Source organism: Pseudonaja textilis, chromosome 10 (assembly GCF_049901715.1).
Source record: "Pseudonaja textilis isolate UNSWEBS1 chromosome 10, rPseTex1.2, whole genome shotgun sequence".
Classification (NCBI taxonomy): Eukaryota; Metazoa; Chordata; class Lepidosauria; order Squamata; family Elapidae; genus Pseudonaja; species Pseudonaja textilis.
This window is the reverse complement of record NC_141999.1, coordinates 22,357,085-22,377,435: the sequence shown is the minus strand read 5'-3', so window position 1 is coordinate 22,377,435 and position 20,351 is coordinate 22,357,085. Positions and strand designations below refer to the sequence as shown.

General features: G+C 42.7%; 2 protein-coding genes across 2 annotated transcripts; both read left to right on the top strand.

The window, feature by feature from the left end:
• The first annotated feature begins 1,026 nt into the window (after positions 1–1,026).
• On the top strand, positions 1,027–15,011 carry CXCR3 (C-X-C motif chemokine receptor 3). The gene is made up of 2 exons (XM_026715493.2): positions 1,027–2,684; positions 12,192–15,011. The coding sequence occupies exons 1-2, from the start codon at positions 2,682–2,684 to the stop codon at positions 13,266–13,268; spliced, it is 1,080 nt and encodes a 359-aa protein (XP_026571278.1). The 5' UTR covers positions 1,027–2,681; the 3' UTR covers positions 13,269–15,011.
• A 1,150-nt stretch (positions 15,012–16,161) lies between these two features.
• LOC113445965 (C-X-C chemokine receptor type 3-2-like) lies at positions 16,162–19,740 on the top strand. Its single transcript, XM_087940154.1, has 2 exons — positions 16,162–16,301; positions 17,378–19,740. Exons 1-2 carry the CDS (start codon positions 16,251–16,253, stop codon positions 18,401–18,403), a joined length of 1,077 nt encoding a protein of 358 aa, XP_087796280.1. The 5' UTR covers positions 16,162–16,250; the 3' UTR covers positions 18,404–19,740.
• The last annotated feature ends 611 nt before the right edge of the window (positions 19,741–20,351 follow it).

The following is a 20,351-nucleotide window of genomic DNA, read 5'->3' as shown; positions in this document are numbered from 1 at the left end:
CCCACCTCGAAAGGATGGAAGGCTGTGTCAACCTTGAGCCTGGTGGGATTTGAACTGCCAAATTGTAGGCAGCTGGCTGCAGAAATAGCTTGCAATACTGCACTCTAACCACTGCAGCACAGAGGCCATATGAATGCTCCATCACTGGAGGTTTTAACAAGGGATTAGACAACCATTTGTCTGAAATGGTAGAGAGCCTCCTGGTTGAATAAGGGGTTGGACTAGAAGACCTCCAAGGTCCCTTCTATTCTATTCTGTTCTGTTCTGTTCTGTTCTGTTCTATTCCTATTTCTATTTCTATTTCTATTATTTCTAATTCTGTTCTGTTCTATCTCCAAATTTACTCTATTCAGAGAAGATGAAGGTAAATTGTAATGTACCCAGAGATTTATTGACAACTAAAACAAGAGGGCCAACACACTGGTGTCATATTGCTGTGGTGTCATCTATTCGCCAACATGTGGGCCATTTTATAATGCCTTGCATCCAATTGGTCACCATGATATAAAAAAGATGTTGAAACTCTAGAAAGAGGTCAGAGAAGAGCAACCAGGATGATTAGGGAACTGGAGGCTCAAACATATGAAGAACGGTTGCAGGAACTGGGCCTGGCTAGTCTAGTGAAAAGAAGGACCAGGGGAGACAGGAGAGCAGCCTTCCAATATTTGAGGGGCTGCCACAGTCAGAGTCAAGCTATTTTCCAAGGCACCTGAAGGCCAGAAAAGGAATAATGGAGGGAAACTGAACAAGGAGAGATTTAACCTGGAAATAAGGAGAAACTTTCTGACAGTGAGAACAATCAACCCATGGAACAGAAGTTGTGGGAGCTTCATCCCTGGAGGCTTTCAAGAACAGACTGGACTGCCATGTGTCAAAAATGGTGTAGGGTCTCCTGCTTGGGCAGGGCGGGGGGTTGGACTAGATGACCTACAAAGTCCCTTCCAACTCTGTCAATCTGTTCTTCTGCACTTTGGACTCACACTCGTATCTTATTGGTCTTCAAAGGCAGCCCCATATAAACTACACTACTCCAATGTTGTGGTTGTGGCTGAATGTAGGTGACATCTGACACACCATTTTTTTTAAAAAAAGCTCATAACCCCCTCATGTTGCATGAACATTCGTCTTAAGGCAGGGATATGCAACTATGGTAACATTACAACCCGTGACCAAAGATGTGAAATCTCAATACCTCATTCAGATGTATAATAACATATTACAGTACAATCCATCTCTTGTGTATTATCCTCGGCAAAGCATCATAGTCAGTGTTGGATGTATATTTTGTGTATATTCGTAGCTATTGTACTCTCTAATTGCAAATGGAGATGTGGGTACTCTACTTTTCTTATCTTCATTTTTAAGTGCCCTGGTTTTATTGTATTGTGAACAGTTGCTGGGGTGCATCCACAGTTTCGTTGTACTTGTACAATGACAATAAACTACTTCTTCTTCTTCTTCTTCTTCTTCTTCTTCTTCTTCTTCTTCTTCTTCTTCTTCTTCTTCTTCTTCTTCTTCTTCTTCTTCTTCTTCTTCTTCTTCTTCTTCTTCTTCTTCTTCTTCTTCTCCTTCTCCTTCTCCTTCTCCTCCTCCTCCTCCTCCTCCTCCTCCTCCTCCTCCTCCTCCTCCTCCTCCTCCTCCTCCTCCTCCTCCTCCTTCCAGAATTCCTGAGCCAGCATAGCTGAACTGTAGTCAACAAGTCACAAAGGTGCCATAGTTTCACACCCCGGCCTTAAGTGATAGGAGCAGTTCCACTATGACATTCTGAAAACCAACTATGCAAAGTGAGAATTTGAAGTTTCTCTCTTGTTTTTACCTCATGGATTCTGCCTGAGGCCTGTTGATGGTAAATGGTGGGGTTTCTTGAAAGAAAATTCTTAGGTTCTCACAGCTGCTGAAGGACAGGTCATGTGGGCGAGTGGTTCTTTCCCGTCTCCTTATTCTACGTCTTCTTGGAGAGTTGGACAGTCCAAAGCTGGCTGGGGACTGTTTGACTATTTGACACAAGGATGACTCGCCTGAATCTCTAGCCAGGAACAAAGTGGCCTTTGGCTGGAGTTTCCCCAAAGTTGGTGGTGAAAAAGGCTGAGGGGCCACTCCAAAGGAGAACCTTGTGGATGAATGAAGAATTAGAGAAGAAGAAGACATAACTAATTTCCTTCCTGGTGTTGGCCACTTTAAATGGTGTTTCTGCTCGAATCTGGTGGTCAGACCCAAGAAATTTGGCACGGAGGAAGGGGGTGGGTGGGAAAAACCAGGACATTATTGTCCTTGTATCTTCAATGGAGGAGTCATCTCAGATAGATATTGGAAAATAACATAACGCGGGCCAGAAGTGGGTTTCAGGAAGGATGTACCATGAGTAAAAGTATGTTCCACCTGCTTTGAGAGTTTTCTTCTGCTTCCTATTTGGAACTCCTGACAAATGCAGGAATTTACAAGGCTGAGGTTCATCAGGGTCATCGTAGAGGAATTGGGCCTCACCCCCAATTTTGTGGGGCCACTAATACCATTGGCCTGAGTGATGTGTCTTAAAATCTTTAATATTCAAACCATGTCGTGCTACCCCAAACCTGCCAGTCGGAAATTTCTTCTGCTGAGATAAAATCAGTCCACCTGTTTGACTTCCTGTTCAGATCTTCTTCTCTCTTTTGACTGGTTTCAGAGCATCTTCTTCATTCATGGTGAGTTAAGATACTGTGGTCAATATTTGGAAAATTTTGGGTTGTGAGAAGCAATTTTAAAATGTGCTTGTAAAAGAAATGACTGTATATAGATGTTGGGGGATTCGAGGGAGATCCAGTATTGTGAGCTGCGACGGGGAATGGGGCTTAGGGATCTACAGTTGATTGAAAAAAAATCTGAATCCCTTCAGTTGCAAAAAAATATATAACAATTGCCTGAATATTCTAAATATTTTAAATATTCTAAAGAATTCTGTTCTGTTAAGGGAATGACAAATACTTTGCCTAAAATTATTTTCTTTTGAGTTGTTGTATCATCCAATAAAAGTAGGTGTAACTAGTTCTAAGGAAGAAGGACGAACTAAATTTAGTTGTAATTTAAACAAACTATAATCTGTTCATTTATAACCAACTATACATTTAGTTTTACTTTATGAGTGTATAAATTTGCTTAATCAACCAATGAAAGCATATTGAGAAAAGTAGTCACAGATTTGTGTGAAATGTTTCCTGTACCTTTAGAGATAAATCCAGTGTAGATTAGTCTTAGATTTTTAAGACTCATTATCTCCAAATTGTAGTGGCAGGTCACAATTGGACTATTATTGTTATGTATTTATGAAAGGAGCAACGGATGGAAACCGGATCAAGGTGAGAAGCAACTTAAAACTAAGTTGCTTAAACTTAAAACTAAGGAAACATTTCCTGACAGTGAGAATAATTAATTATTGGAACGACTTGCCACCAGATATTGTGGCTGCTCCATCACTGGAGGTCTTCAAGAAAAGATTGGAAGTCGCTTGTCTGAAATGGTATGTGCCTATAGGTTATCCTGCCTGAGCAGGGGGTTAGACTAGAAGACCTCCAAAGGTACCTTCCGACTCTGTTATTCGGGAGCATCCTAAGCACAGAATACAATACTAATGGAAGGGATAATGCAAAAGAAAATATTCGAGTAATGAAATATGTATAATAAGAATTCTGCAGCGTAGGAATTATGTTGGAGACTGATACTATATTTTTTTCCTTTTCTTTGAAGATCTCTGGGGTAAAGCTTTTAGCCTGTTCAATAAGCTTACTTAGCATTTTCTTCCTTTTTTTGTTTAACTTTCCCACCCTTTGAAGCATAACAAGCCAGAAACTCTATTGTCATCGCTCCCAGTAATAAGATAAGATGAGGTAAACTTTATTGTCATTTTTCACCACACAGTGGTGAAGGCACTTGCCTGTCGCTCGGAAGGCCAAGACTTCCATCCTAGGTAGCAGCACACGTTTGTCTCTCTCCTAGGGCGCAAAGAGAAAATATCTGCTGCAAACTCCACATAGGTGTCAGGAAGGACATCTGGCCAGTAAACGCTCAGCTCCATAATCCAGTCACCCCAGCTCTAGCCTGAATTAAGGAATTACAGGGCCCTAAAAAAGGGAGTGCTTGCATACACAATGGGGACATTAAAATGAAATTCCAATGCCCGCTCCCGGGAGGGGGGATAAAAACCAGAAGAACTCAGGATATACATTTTGCCAAAATCAGAGACTTCCTGCGAGAAAATGCAGAAGGGAATGCTGCATTTATTTATTTATTTGTCCAATGTATATACTACAGGCACCCATTTCACAAAACCAGTGACTCTGGGCAACATACAACCAAAGCTAAAAGAACGAATAAATAGCTAAAACTGTTTTAATGATTGAAAAAAAACCAAACCCAACAGCTATAGCATTTACGATCATAGAGAATTTTAGATTGAGAAGAGCAATCTTGATCAGGATTGTATTCTCTAAATGATCATCAAGGCTCACTTTGAACACACTAAGCAAAATGGAGCTCAGCCCCAGATATTTGTACTTTATTTATTAAATCTGTAGGCTGCCCATTCTTTTTTTTTTCTTTTTTCTTTTGAGTGACTCTGGGGTGGGGTGAGGGATAAAATGGCAGGCTGGCTGGGGAATTCTGGGCGTTGAAGTCCGCATATCTTAAAAGCAGCCAAAGTTGGGAAAAAAACAAGCAATGTGAATACTTGCAAGATTTATGGGGCAGAGAGAGTGCAAAATTGCATCATCCCAACGCACCCATAGATAAGGAAAGAGGATAGTAGAACAAAATATTATCAGACTGCTGGCTAATCCCATGTTTTAGATTGCAACAGGGTTGCCCAAACAAGCCGGCTGGGGAATTCTGGGAGTTGAAGTCATTTACACATCTTAAAACTGCTGAGATTGAGAAATCCCGCACAAAGAGATTAAATCTAATCTTCTTCCATTGCTCCTCTGGAATTTTTATCTTTGTCTCTCTTTTTCTTTTTTTCAAAAGAGAATCAAAATCGGATCCATCAAAAGCTGCCAAGATAATAATTCGCAGGCATAAAAATTCTTCCTTTTTTTAAAAAAAAATCTGAGTATATATAAGCAGGCAGATTTGGGATTTTGGGTTTTTTTGAAGCCATAATTATCTATGATTGGGTTTCAGGGAGAAATGGCAGAGTTTATCTTTATATCCATAAAGCCTTCTTCCCGTAGAAAAGTCCAGATAACAAGATCCCTCTCTCTGACCTATCTTCTTTCTTGAAATGTTAAGGTGACTTGGTTTTGCTTGGAGATTAGAGCTGCTTTGAAAATGATGGGCCCTCTGCAATTCCCCAGGAAGGTTGCAACACGGCAGACTTTTTCTGTTGACAAATACATTTTACTAAAACACAAACAACTTTGAGGAGTTGCTTGTTAGCACTAATAAAACCAGCTCCTCTCACAGAAGTTGATGTAAATGTGTTAGTCTTTGAGAGCTGCGTGCAATGAAATTTCATTTTAATGTATGCCAATTAGTGTACATTGAAGTGACAATAAAATTACTCTATTGTATTCTTGCTTAATTCCTATTCTATATACTCTACTCCTCTACTCTACTCCATTCCATTCTCTATTCTATTCTATTCTATTCTATTCTATTCTATTCTATTCTATTCTATTCTATTCTATTCTATTCTATTCTTGTTTCATTCTTATTCTGTTCTATTCCATTCTATTCTTGTTTTATTTCTATTCTATTCTATTCTATTCTATTCTATTCTATTCTATTCTATTCTATTCTATTCTATTGTACTCTACTCTACTCTGCTCTGCTCCGCTCCTTTCCTCTCCACTCCACTCCACTCCATTCTATAGTAGATTCTATTCTACTCTACTCTACCCTACCCTACCCTACCCTACTCTACTCTACTCTACTCTACTCTACTCTACTCTATTCTACTCTATTATTGTTTCATTCTTATTCTATTCTATTCTATTCTATTCTATTCTATTCTATTCTATTCTATTCTATTCTATTCTTGTTTCATTCTTATTCTGTTCTATTCCATTCTATTCTTGTTTTATTTCTATTCTATTCTATTCTATTCTATTCTATTCTATTCTGTTCTGTTCTGTTCTGTTCTGTTCTGTTCTGTTCTGCTCTGTTCTGCTCTGCTCTGCTCTGCTCCGCTCCGCTCCTTTCCTCTCCACTCCACTCCACTCCACTCCATTCTATAGTAGATTCTATTCTACTCTACTCTACTCTACCCTACCCTACTCTACTCTACTCTACTCTACTCTATTCTACTCTACTCTATCATTGTTTCATTCTTATTCTATTCTATTCTATTCTATTCCATTCCATTCCATTCCATTCCATTCCATTCCATTCCATTCTATTATTGTTTTATTTCTACTCTACTCTCTAGTCAGCAAGAAAGATACTATCTGACTTTGGTTAAATTTTGGTGGTTTTTTGGCAGCGTAACAGTGTAATAAACATTTTGTTGTTTCTAACCACACTAAAGTAATATAAATAAACATATTTTTTGTTGTTGTTTCTAACCACGCTATGCATTGAGCTGCAGTTTGTAAAAGTTGATGCTTTTATCCTTTTTTTTTTAACCGAACAGTTAAGATTTCTACCTGACTGCTTTTGATTTTTGGATGCTGTGGATGAACACAGCTGTGTCCAAAATGTCCTTAGTTTAAAATACATACAGGTAGTCCTTGACTTACGATCACAATTGAGCCCAAGGTTTATGTCGCTAAGCGAGATAGATGTTAAGTGAAATTTTGTCTCAGTTTATAAACTTTCTTGCCACTGTTGTTAAGTGAATCACAGCAATTGTTACAACATAGTTGTAAAAGTGAATCTGGCTTCCCCATTGACTTTGCTTGTCCGAAGGTTGATCACAATAACCCTGAGACACTGCAACCGTCATAAATACAAGTCAATTGGCAACTGCCTGAATTTGGATCATGCGCTGCAATTGTCGTAAGTGTGAAAAATGGTCATAAGTCGCTTTTTTCAGTGCCTTTATCATTTCAAACAGTCACTAAATGAACTAAATGTAAGTAAAGGACTTCTTGCATATATTTTGCATCCTTTATTTTACCTGTAGGGGGAAGTAGAGAGTGTGATGTGGGAAGGATTGGAGCTGTCAGCATTTTCTGATTCATACCAGCAAGTTCTAGATTAATTGTAGTTAAAGCTATTTGAAAACAAAAAAACAGTACACTAAAATTTGCAAGCAATTTTGGTGCATATTTCTCTAAAGGCACTGTTCTTGGAAAGGAAGGCAGTTTTACCGAGTGGCCACACTCTTCCCTAACAGAATGCATGTTCGTATATTTTCAAATAAACAGAGGTATTTTGCAGGTAGCTGTCTTCCATGTTTAAAATTCTGGTAAATTTTAATACAAAATATTTTATTATCAGACTTAAAAACCTGGCACCCCACGCATAGAGCAACTGTGTGAAATTAAAAATATAGAGAACTATGGTGTGCAATTAAAAATATAGAGAATTATGCCTACAGAATGCTAGATTTCAGTTCAATCTTGCCTTGAAAATAGAGTTAGAGACTCAAAACTAAATTAATTTATCCCTAATCCCAATGGGGTTTTGCACCTCAGATGCTATGCATGTAGAGCCAGTAATTTTCCCATGAGTGAGCATTCCTGGAGAAGACCTAATTAATTCAATCTCTAAAATAAATCTGGCTGTTGGATTGGATTTTGGAAATCAAACCTCTTCATTTTCCCAGCCAGAAACTCGTGAATCTATTTACCTTCTGAATAGCAGCATATATTGACAGATCGATTATGTGATGAAGAGAGATTATTCTGTGTTAGGAAACCCACCCATTCTTAGTCTAGAAATATATGAAGTTGGGGTTAGTTTTATCAAATTAGTTGTTTCGTTCGTAAAAATTGTTTTGTTCTGTTTGTAAAATCCAATGGCATTCAAACTGCCTTAACCCATGGCTCTCCTGATACCTCACTGTAATAAAAATAATATTAAAAGACTATTTCAAAAGGGAATTCCATTGGAAGAAAAGTGGAGGGACGGGGGAGGGGAAGATATCTTTTTTTAAAAAAGGAAGATTAAATAAAAAGAGCAAGATAAACAAAATATCTTTATCTCCTTAAAAGGGAGTGTGGATTCACATAGGTACTCTTCTGGAGTTTTAGTTATTGCGAGGGTTTTGCCAACAGATGCATTTATGATTTCCAGACATGGATGACGCTCAAAAATGCATTTCAAATTGTCCAAATAAAATGAGCACCAGTGTGGAATGTAAGAGAAGAGCATCGTAGCCGAACGAGAAAGGCAGAAATTCTGTGCATAACATGTAAATGTCTGGGAATCCAGGAATTTTCCCTCGTAGCTAGACAACGACCTGATAGCGCAAGAAATCTCTAGCACCATCTTCAACTTCTCAGAAAAGCGTCTTCCAATCTCCAGTCTCATCTCCAGTCTTCATAACACAAAAAAACCCCTGTTTCACAGGTTTGGTGTAAAGTGATAACTTAAAAACTAAAAAACAAACCTGTCAACCTTTTCCAGAAGTAGTAGTGATGTTTAGAAATGAACTTCGAAATGGTGACCACTGTCGTCTCCTCCTCCTCTTCCTCCTCCTCCTCTACTGCCCTCCCTCCTTCCTCTTCTCCTTTTTTCTCCTCCTCCTCCTCCTCCTTTTTTTTCCTCTACCTCCCTCCTTCCCCTTCTCCTTCCCTTTCCTCCTCCTCCTCCTCCTCTACTGTCCTCCCTCCTTTCTCTTCTCTTTTCTCCTCCTTCTCCTTTTCCTCCTCCTCTTCCTCCCAGAGATGTCCACACAGGGGCAGAATAAGAACAGGGGTGTAGCAGGCCACTGAGGAGCCATGGATACATGTGAATTCCAGAAAATATTTCATTTTAATTCTTCCAGCTGTATTGAATCGAAAAGTCAAGATGGCAGCCATCACCATATGACCAAAAGTCCCCTCCTTGTCTATATATAGACACATGCAAAAAAGAACTTCAGACATGTGAGAGACAGCTTCATGTGAGATATTTGCATGATCCCACACAAACCAGATGCAATACGCCAGCTCTTTCATCACCAGAGCACTGGAGAACATCCAGCAAAACCTTGGACATTCGCGTAGAGAAAGCTAAGCAGCTGTGTGGCTTTACTTGGATAAGAGGCTATCCAAAAAACTCCTATCTATATTTATAAAAGCCAAGTACCACTCATGCATCATCACAATATCTCCAGAACCGTAAAGCCTACAAACTTGAAATTAGGCACATATGTTCCTCTTGGCTTCTAGGTGCTTGCTAAGAAAGGATTTTCTGAAATGACCATCAGAGCATTAGTATTTCCTATATTATTATTATTAACACGCTCTGATGCTAAGGAGTTCTACTTCCCCTCCCCCCCTGAAAAGAACTCTGTTCCAACTGCCAGTTAGAGGCTCAAAACTAAATTAATTTATTCCTAATCCCAATGGGGTTTGCACCTCAGATGCTATGCATGTAGAGCCAGTAATTTTCCCATGAGTGAGCATTCCTGGAGAAGACCTAATTAATTCAATCTCTAAAATAAATCTGGCTGTTGGAAATTTTGGAAATCAAACTTCTACATTTTCCCAGCCAGAAACTCGTGAATCTATTTACCTTCTGAATAGCAGCATATATTGACAGATCGATTATGTGATGAAGAGAGATTATTCTGTGTTAGGAAACCCACCCATTCTTAGTCTAGAAATATATGAAGTTGGGGTTAGTTTTATCAAATTAGTTGTTTCATTCGTAAAAATTGTTTTGTTCTGAAAAGAAATCTCTTCCAACTGCCAGTTGCCTCACATTCCGTTACCTCAGTTCAAACCAGCAGACATTCCACTCCTTCACTCAGGAGCGGCCTGGGGCTCCTAACAGTAGTAAATGTTGGTACCTCACCAAAATGTCTATGCCTTCCGCCGATGGAACTGCTTCCAGGCTCAAGGCAGCAAGAGCGATATTCCCTTATGTGTTTCAATCACTGACCACCACTGAGCCACCGGATGGTGAACCAAATTTCCCCTGTGTAGCCCGATCACAAAGTTTTGTCGCAAAGCACGGGTATCCAGCTAGTATCCATATAATTCCTAGAAGTGAAGTGTGGTCTCAGAGAAGAGTCTTCACACCAGCCCGTTCACGTTGGCTGGAGAATTCTGGGCGTGCATAAGCGTACCAACGTGCCTACCATCCTTGTCCTATTGTTTCTTTTATTTTTTTAATTTTTCTTACATGTATCCATGTAGTTGTAACTATGTTTTTACTTATACCTATTATCTTGTACGTAATTGACAAACCAAAGAAAGAAAGAAAGAAAGAAAGAAAGAAAGAAAGAAAGAAAGAAAGAAAGAAAGAAAGAAAGAAAGTCCACACATCTTAAAGTTGCTCAGGTTGAGGAGTACTGCTTCCAACCTAAAATCTGTTTCACAAAGCAAAGATTTTTGTCTACACGGTTACTTGAAGATGCATACAGTTTGCGTGTCACCCTGCAATTTCCTTGCAAAAATTGGAAAGGCCAACAAACCTTAAATTTCTCCTTTTCTAAATGTGAGGGGAATCAAATTACCTCACGTCACGATGTACCCTGATGCTAAAGCTCCTGTCCTTCAGCAAAAAAAAAAAAAACCCCAAGTATCTTCTGCTAAGAAATTGAGAAATTAAAAGTCAAATGCTCCTTTCAGGAATAGAAACTATCTGCGCAATTGAGACGAGGCTCAGGGGAATTGTGTTTCTCTCTCCATGCATGGCTGGCAGGTGCCTTTCGAGTTGCTTTTTGCGGCTTTTTTTCTAGCAAAAGCATTGTGGCTTTCTTCAAAGATTTGAGAGTTTCATCACCGATGCTCTCCAAACCTCAGTTGGAAATTTCTCTTGACAGCATGCCATATTGGGGGAATAAATTTGCACATCAACGAAGTATTTGTCGCATGGACACCCTAACAAAGTTTTTGTCTGCGGTTTGGTTGTGTGGAGAGGGCAGCAAAGGGGAAGAGATGTGGGCACTTTCTCCCCAAACTGGTGTTCAAAGCACACAATCCTGGTTTGCACCATGAGGTGGTAGTCTTCAGTGATGGCGTTTCTCAAACTTGGCAACATTTAAGATGTTTGGACTACAAGTCCCAGAATTCCCCAGCCAGCCATGCTGGCTGGGGAATTCTGGGAATTGAAGTCCACACATCTTAGTCTTTTGGCTGGGGAATTCTGGGAGTCCACACATCTTAAGGGCCCAAATTTGAGAAACACAGGGGTAGATTAAGATTCTTATGCTAACAAATTAAGAATATTTATACTAATCTATTATATTAATGGATGTAGTTATACTAAGATCATAAATCCATTATACTAATGGAGTTAAACTCCACAAATGCTTGCTAGGGAATTGTGGGAGTTGAAGTCCATGTTTGCTAACTGAGGAATTGTAGGAGTTGAGCACATATCTTAAAGGGGCTATGTTTGAAAAAGGTTCAAATTACATCAAACCATTAATGGACATATTTATACTAATAGTATAACTCTATAATATGAAAGGAGCTGAAGTCCACCGATGCTGGCTGGGGGAATTCTGGGACTTGAAGTCTTCACATTTTAAACAGGCCAAGTTTGAGATTCACTACTCTAGTTGAAATTCAACCCTGTCACCTTTTAAAGGTAAAGGTTCCCTTTGCACATATGTGCTAGTCGTTTCTGGCTCTAGGGGGTGGTACTCATCTCCGTTATAAAGCCGAAGAGCCAGCACTGTCCGAAGACGTCTCTGTGGTCATGTGACTGGCATGACTAAACACCTCCGAAGGCGCATGGAACGCTGTTACCTTCCCACCAAAGGTGGTCCCTATTTTCCTACTTGCATTTTTTACATGCTTTCGAACTGCTAGGTGGGCAGAAGCTGGGACAAGTAATGGGAGCTCACTCTATTACACGGCGCTAGGGATTCGAACCGCCGAGCTGCTGACCTTTCTGATCGACAAGCTCAGCGTCTTAGCCGCTGAGCCACCACGCCCCCTGTAATCATCTTTTGAATCCTTCCAAATTTTAGGCTCCATCGTCGCTGTAAGTCACAGACTGCATGTATCCCAGTCACAGGTGTTCTGAGCCCCAGATAGCAACCAAAAGTAGTTAAAATATACCGTAACATTAAACAATGAAATAAAATGATCCTCTGCCATGTTTCATCCTTCTTTCAGGCTGAAGATCACAACATGTTCTCCAGTGGAGAGGACTACTACAATGAGAGCTATCCCTTCGACTGTTGCTTGTCCCAGCCATGCGATCTGATCCCCTACCAGGAGTTTTCCAAGCAGTTTCTGCCTCCGTTCTACTCCCTAATTTTTCTCATGGGTCTCGGAGGCAACCTGATGGTCATCGCCGTCTTGCTCCTGGACCGAGCCCCCTTACTCGGGACCGACGTCTTCGTCTTCAACCTGGCCATCGCGGACATTCTCCTGGTAGTCACGCTCCCCTTCTGGGCTATCCAGGCCATTCATGGTTGGGTCTTCAAGGACTTTCTCTGCAAGGTCGTCGGCAGCATGCTCAAGATCAACTTCTACGCCAGCGCCCTCTTCCTCATATGCATCAGTTTCGAGCGGTACCTCTCCATCGTCTACGTCATCCGGATGTACAACAGGAAGAAGCGTTTCATCATCTACACCACCTTGTTGGTTTGGTTTGTCTGTTTCCTGATGACAGTGCCCGACTTCGTGTACCTGACGGCTGAGTTTGACAGTCGCCTCAATGGCACTTCCTGTGGTCTCGCCTTCCCTTATCACAGTACCAAGATGTGGAAAATCGCCCTCATCATCATCAACCAAGTGGTGGCTTTCTTGCTCCCTCTGGTGGCCATGATCTACTGCTACTTCCACATCATCCTCACCCTCCTGCACTCCAAGGGCTTCCGAAGACACAGGGCCCTCAAGGTGATCTTGGCCGTGGTGGTAGCCTTCTTCCTGTGCTGGTCGCCCTACCACCTGGTGCAGTTCATCAGCACATTGCTCCAGCTGCAGCTCCTGGAGAAGGATTGCCAGTGGGAGGATAATCTGGACATCGCCGACGTCGTCACCACCAGTTTGGGTTTCTTTCATTGTTGCCTCAACCCGTTGCTCTATGCCTTCGTCGGGCTCAAGTTTAGGAACAAGCTCCTGATGGTGCTGAGGCGATTTGGTTGCATCAATCAGAACTTCTGGAACATGCATTTCAGGGCGTCTGGTCAATCGAGAGATTCCAGTTGGTCCGAAAGCACAGACTGCTCCAACACCATCTTCTAGAATATTCTGTGGCCATAAGAGCGCCATTGCTATCCCAGAATTCTCCTCTTGGCTCCTCTGCCAGCAGAGGGAAACTGGCACTCCATTGGTACACGCTAGTCCTCGACTTAACAAGTATTTTTTGGGGGGGACCCATTCGAAGTTACAACAGCGCTGGAAAAAAAAAAAGGGGACTTATGACTGGTCCTCGTAGTTAAAGACTGTTGCACCATCCCGACAGTCGTGTGATTAAAATTCGGGCTCTTGGCAACTGGCATGTCATATGATCACCGTTTGTGACCTTCCCAGTTGGTTTCCAACATGCAAATCCAATGTGGGGGAAGCTGGATTTGCTTAACAACAACACGATCCACTTAATGATTCGCTTAACAACCAGAGCAAAAAAGATGGAAAAATCAGGCACGATTCACATAAGTATCACCTTGCACAATGGAAATTCTGATCTCAACAGTGGCCATACGCTGGAGCTTTTAAAGAAGAGGCTGGACAGCCATTTGTTTGAAATTGTATCATGTTTCCTTCTTGAGCAGAGGGTTGGACTAGAAGACCTCCAAGGTCCCTTCCAACTCTCTGTTATTCTGTTAAGTTGAGGACTATCTGTGTATATAGCATTAAGATCGAGCGTCAAAATTCCCTCTATGGATCAGGTTTCATTCAAACTTTCACAGTTCTGAACAAAATGTTCTTCAGATATCATGTTTTCCCCAAAATAAGACCCTGTCTTATATTTTTTTGCCACAAAAAAAAACAAAAAACCACCAGGTCCTATTTTTGGGCGATGTCATCCACTGACTAATCTCACTTGTGCGCATCGTCCCTGGTCTGCTTTTTGCTGTCAGAGGCCTTCAGGAGCTGCTTCTTCTGCGGCTGGCAAAGCTTTCCTGAAGGCCTCTGCAGCCAACAACAGAACTGTGGATCGATCCGGAGCCTTCTTATCAGCTGCAGAGGCCTTCAGGAAAGCTTTGCCAGCCTTGCCGGCTGCAGAAGAAATGGGCTGGCAAGGCAGGTGATAGGATGTGTGAGGCCTGGCTACAACTGTCCAAAGATAAGTAGTAGGGCAGCTCTACCCCTCCATCTCCACCCTAGCTTAATTTTTACCTGTGCACTCTGGAGTGGATGGAATTTTAATTAGGGCTTATTTTGAGGGTAGGGCTTATATTGGGAGCATGTGTAAAAATCAAGCTAGGACTTACTTTCAGGGTAGGCCGTATTTTTGGGGAAACAGGGTAGGTGAGACCTGGTAATCATTTTTGAACCAAATCGCTTCCACCTCAGAGTCAAGAAACGGGTTGCCAAATATGGTTTTGAGGTTACTTGTTCATGTTTTCAGTTTCTTCCTCTGCTCTAGAAGAGCTTTCTGATGTGGAAGATCGGGGCCGAAAACTTTGAAGGTCGAAAACCAAAAGATTTCAGGGCTCGTGCCAAAAACCTCTTGAGTTCTTGAAGTCTTCATTGTATCTGCTGTTATTTTGCATTGGCTTGTGTCCTTGTTGCCTGATCGTAAACCTCGACTCTGCACTTCTGAAATGTGTGTAGCCGAAGATTATGTGGTCTGTGTAAATCTGATCAAACGAGAATCGTGCTGAGAAAGTCTTTTGAGTCGGATAGATAAGGACAAACGAGAGGAAAAAGTCATCTCTTCGTTTTCGGTTGGTTCTTCTGGAGGTCCACCATTGGAGAGAAAAAGGAGCTTGGCTTTTTTGAATGTATTCAATATTCTAATATTAAAAATATATAAATGCAGCAGTGAGAGTGTTTTTAACTAAATGTTCTGGTCTGGTGTTTTCATTGTTTTTCAGTATCTGGAATCTTTGCATTCTTTATTTTATTATATTACTTTTGCTAGTCTCCTCCTCCTCCTCCTCCTCCTCCTCCTCCTCCCCTCCTCCTCCTCCTCCTCCTCCTCCTCTTTCTACCCCTTCCCTTTTCTCCTTCTCTTTCTCCTACTCCCTCCTCCTTCTCCACTTTGTCCTTCTCTCCTTCCCTTCTCCTTCCCTTTTGCCTTCCTCCTCCTCCTCCTCCTCCCAAGAGGATTTTACCTTAATTGCAGCAAAAGGCAACATCTTAGCAGTCCTTGATGAATCTCAGAGAAATTAAGCAAAGTAATCTAGCTAAAAAGTAGAAAAGACTATCTCAGAAAACAACAACAAACCACTTGCATATTGTTGCCATTCAGGGCATCTCCAAAAGTCGAACACAATGCACCTAAAACATTGTGTTTGTTGGGTGGGAGGTTGGATCACACTATCACCGCAGCCATTTTTGCTTTTTTTTGACCCTTCTGCAAACAGCCCTTTTAGCACAAGGAGAGGGGAAAACCCCCCAAATTGCACCACTGATGTGCAGCCAATATTTGCCATGGAATAGATATCACAGCATGATCAGGGCTGGGCAACTGTGCCTCCTTTTGTGATTTGTGGATTTCCGGCTCAGGAATTCTGGGAGTTGAAGTCCATATGTCATAAAGGAGCTGTGAATTCTGGGAGTTGAAGTTCACAGATCATCAGTGGGCCAAGAATTTTGGGAGTTGAAGTCCATAAGTTGTAAAGCGGCTGTGAACTCTGGGAGTTGAAATTCACAGGTCATCAGCGGGCCAAGAATTCTGGGAGTTGAAGTCCACAGATCATAAAAGAGCTGCGAATTCTGGGAATTGAAGTTCACAGGACATAAAGGGGCTGTGAATTATGAGAGTTGAAGTCCACAGCTGGTAAAGGGGCCATAATTGCCCACTTCCGATCTTGGGGAACATTGAGAATTTCTGAAATGGGTTTGGGGGCCACAGTTCACCAACTGCTCCTTGACCAAAGCGGCTGAGAAGAAAACAAGCAACCAGCCTTCTGTAACTTCCTCATCAGGAAACCTTTCATAACGTGAGAGTTTCCTTTCTCCACCAGAAGATCTGGTGACTTCCTCACATTCTTGAGTCCACCCTGGGGAACAGCCTCAAAGAAGGATAATCAAGGATAACATTTGGATGCAACCATGGAATTAAATCAATCCACCAATTATGAGGATGAGGAATACTACTATGAGGTAGGTTAGTTTTCTATCTGCCTCTGGTCTAGCGTTTCTCAACCTTGGTCACTTTAAGCTGGGTGGACTTCAACTCCCAGAATTCCCCAGCTAGCCTAGTCGTTGAGTAGCCAGTGGAATAGCGGAGACTTGTCTTCCACCTTTTGAAAAGTAGACTTGCAAGATCAACCCATCTGGATTGGCCCATTGGACCTTTGGGTGTGGGAAGTTTTGCAGGGCCTGGAGGGTTGGTTGTACGATCCACCATCTCCAACAGGTTCTCCTGCACTCTTGAACCAACTACTATGTTGCTTCAAGTGCAAGACAGGTGTATCCCAACCTGCCGGACCAAGAGTGCTGTGGGTACAAAGCAGTGAGGAAGCCGTCTTATCCACTGCTTTGGTCAGCAAAATATCTTGGCCCAATCCTCTTTGTGTGTGCAAATGACCTACCTGTTTGACTGCACAAGCAATGCTCACCCATTTTGCTTCCTGCAGATAACAAGCAGGGCACAATCCTTAAAGTGTGTGTGTGTGTGTGTGTGTGCTTTGGATTCCATGGGGTTTACACAGTACATCGCTTGAGACTGGGAAGGAAGGGCTCAGAAAGGTTGCATTTCCAGGGAGAGAAGGAGGAGGAGAGGAGGAGGAGGAGGAGGAGGAGGAGGAGGAGGAGGAGGAGGAGAAAGAAAGGAAGGAAGGAAGAAAAGAAGAAAGAAAGAAGAAAGCAAGAAAAAGAAGGGAGGAAGGAAAATAAAGAAAAAGGAGAGAAAGAGTAAGAAAGAAAGAAAAGAAGGAAGGAAAGAAAGAAAAAGAAGAGGAACGAAGGAAGGAAGGGGAGGAAGGAAGGAAAGAGAGGGACGGAAGGAGGGAGGGAGAAAAGAAGGATGGAAGGAAGAGAGAGAGAGAGAGAGAAAATGAAAGAAAGAAAGAAAAAAGAAAATCCAGCCAGCAGAAAAAAACAGCACCAGCCACAACACACCATTCCTAAGGAGGCACTAGTGAGCAGCCCGCGTGTAAGTAAGGCTGTTGTATATATCTGGGATGTTCTGAGCATTTCTCCCAGCCCACTCCTCTTTCTCCTTCCCTCCCACCCAGCTTGGCACAGTGCCCCCGTTCAACCCCAACGCAGAGCCGTGCCTTCCCACCGACGTGAGGGCCTTCGCTCACTATTTCGGCCCCCTGGTCTTCTCCTTGGTGTTTGTGTTTGGCTTGGTGGGCAACAGCTCTGTGCTGGCTATCTTGGGCCGAAGCTACCGGTCCTGGCACTTTGCTGACCACTATCTCTTCCAGTTGGCTGTGGCCGATCTTCTCCTGGTTTTAACCTTCCCTTTACAAGCTGCCCAGTTCGTCCATGGCTGGACCTTTGGAGAATTCCTCTGCAAGCTGACCGGCGGTCTCTCCACCATGAACGTCTGCACCAGCATCCTTCTCCTGACCTACCTCAGCATCGAACGCTACTTCGTGGTGGTCAAGGGCGCAGCTCCAACCTTCTTCTCGAAGCTTCCTCACGTCTACCTAACGTCGGCCTTTTTCTGGGGTATCGGCATCGCGTTCTCCGCAGTAGATTTCCATTTCCAGGCGGTCACCTATGTCTCGGAAGCCATGACTCTCGTCTGTCAGCTGGACTTGGAGGTCCAGGATGCCAACTCCTGGAAACTGGGGCTACAGCTGTCCTTCTTCGTTCTGGGTTTTTGGGGGCCCGTCCTAACAATGATCTACTGCTATGTTTGCATTCTCACCAAGCTACACCGGAATGGTCTTCTGCATATACATTTGCCTCTTCATCTCCTGGTGGTCATCTGGATAACTTTCATTATCTGTTGGGCCCCGTTTCATTGCTTGATACTGGTGGACATCTTTCAGCGTCTGGGTCATTTGAAGAGGCACTGTGGATGGGAGAAGGTCTTGGATTTGGGGCTGGTGATCTCCAAGTGTTTAGCCCTCACCCACTGCTGCCTCAACCCCTTGGTCTACGCTTTGGGAGGGGTGGGGTTCCGAAGGGAATTTTCTAGAATCTTCTGTAGGGGACGCCGAACCAGGCAACGTTTGGAAAGTGAGGAATTTAGCCAAGGGGAGGACTTCAGCACCGTTCGTGGCATGGATTATTCCGTCCTGATGTGAGGGGCACAGGGTCCGCCCTGCCCCGCGAAACCGGGAAAGATACGTGAAGTCTTCTCCTTACCATTGCCCACCACATACAGGTAGTCCTTGACTTACACTGGTTCATTCTGCGACCGTTGTAAAGTTACAACAGCACTTACGATCAGGGATGGGCTTCAAAAGTTTTAGCAATGGGTTCTCTGCTCGGTTGCTGGGTGGGCGTGGCCACGGTGGGTGTGGCCATGGTGGGCGTGGCCTAGTCGGCCTCCTGCACCACATGGGAGGGGGGCATTTTCACCGTCCCTGGGCTCCGGAGGCTTTCCTCGAGCCTCTGGGAGGGCGAAAATGTCCTTCCCGGGATCCAGAGGCTCTCTAGAAGCCAGAAACAAGCCCTGTGAAACCTCTCAGCAGCCTACCCCTGCTTACGACTACTTTTCACAGTTATGACCATTGCAGCATCCCTGTGGTCCCGTGATCCAAATTTAAACCCTTGGCCACTGATTCGTATTTATGACAGTATCCCGCATCATGTGATTATCTTTTGCGACCTTCTGAGAAGCCAAATCCAGATTCGCTGAACAATTACCTGTTACTAACTTAACAACCGCAATGATTCACTTCGCAAACGTGGCAAAGGAGGTCGTGAAATGGGAACAAAATTCACTTTGCAACAGTCTCGCTTAGCAACAGGAATTTGGGGCCCAGTTTGGGCTCGTGAGTCAAGGACTACCTGTATTAAAAAAAAACCGGATTGTTGAAAGAAGGACCTTCCCCTCAGAGTGGAAGGGTTCTAGATGTGCAACAGCTTTGGAAATAATAATTACAAAACCTCTGTTGCTTCAGATTTACAAGAATTACATCTCGGTGTAGTTGCAGAGTTCTGGGTTGTTGTTTTGTTTTTGTTTTGGCCAAGGCTGGCCTTTAAAGGTGAATTTTGCATGTTTTTCCTCCCCTTTGTCCTACAACTCTCTGAATCAAATTAGACAGTTTGGTTTAAGAAACCAGGCTAGAAAGCAGGTGATTATGAGTCCAAGTTCTGATTGAACTCCAACTGGGTGACTTTAAGCTAGTCATCAGGAGATGGTGAGTTCTAGTCTCGCCCTAGATATCTATGAAAGCTAGGTGGGTGACTTTCAGCCAGTCACCAGGAGACAGTGAGTTCTCGTCCCGCCTTGGATATGAAAGCCAGTTGGGTAGTTTTGAGTCAATCACCAGGAGATGGTGAGTTCTAGTCCCACCTTAAGCATGAATGCCAGTTGGGTGGCTTTGAGCCAGTCCCTGTCTCTCACCCCAACCCACCTCACAGGGTTATTGTTGTGGGGAAAATGGGAAGAGGAAACTGCGTTGGGTATACATATATAAATAGGATATAAATAAATGAGTAAATAAATTCTGAAGTGAAATCTTGGTTATCATTTCATTGCTCGGTGGTTGGTGATGTTAAGCTGAGCTTAATATCAATGTTAAATGAATTCAGTAGCTGGGGATTCGCTTAGGGAAAAAAAAACAATATTATTCAAACCTAATTCTTTACAGATCTGGAAAAAGATCATGGCAGATATTCTAGCATAGAAGAATGTAAGTCTTCCTTGATGAGGAAGAATATTGACCGTAAAAAGGACTATCGTCTCAAGGATTAATTGATTCTGAAAGATGCTGGTAAGGCTTGAAGAAAAAGCATCGAATGAATAGCAGCAGCGAAACTACCGCTTGATTTGATCAAATAAAACAGAGTTTCTCCACCTCAATAATTTTAAGAGGAGTGGACTTCAATTCCCAGAATTTCCCCAGCCAGCTAAGCTGGCTGGGGGAATTCTGGGAGTTGAAGTCCACCGTCTTAAAGTAGCCAATGTTGAGAAACCCTGTTCTAACCGCTTTCATTTACCTTCTTTTTGCATGCTATCAAGAAGTAAGGAAGGGGAACACAGAAGTATGAGAGAGAGAGAGAGAGAGAGAGAGAGAAAATCAA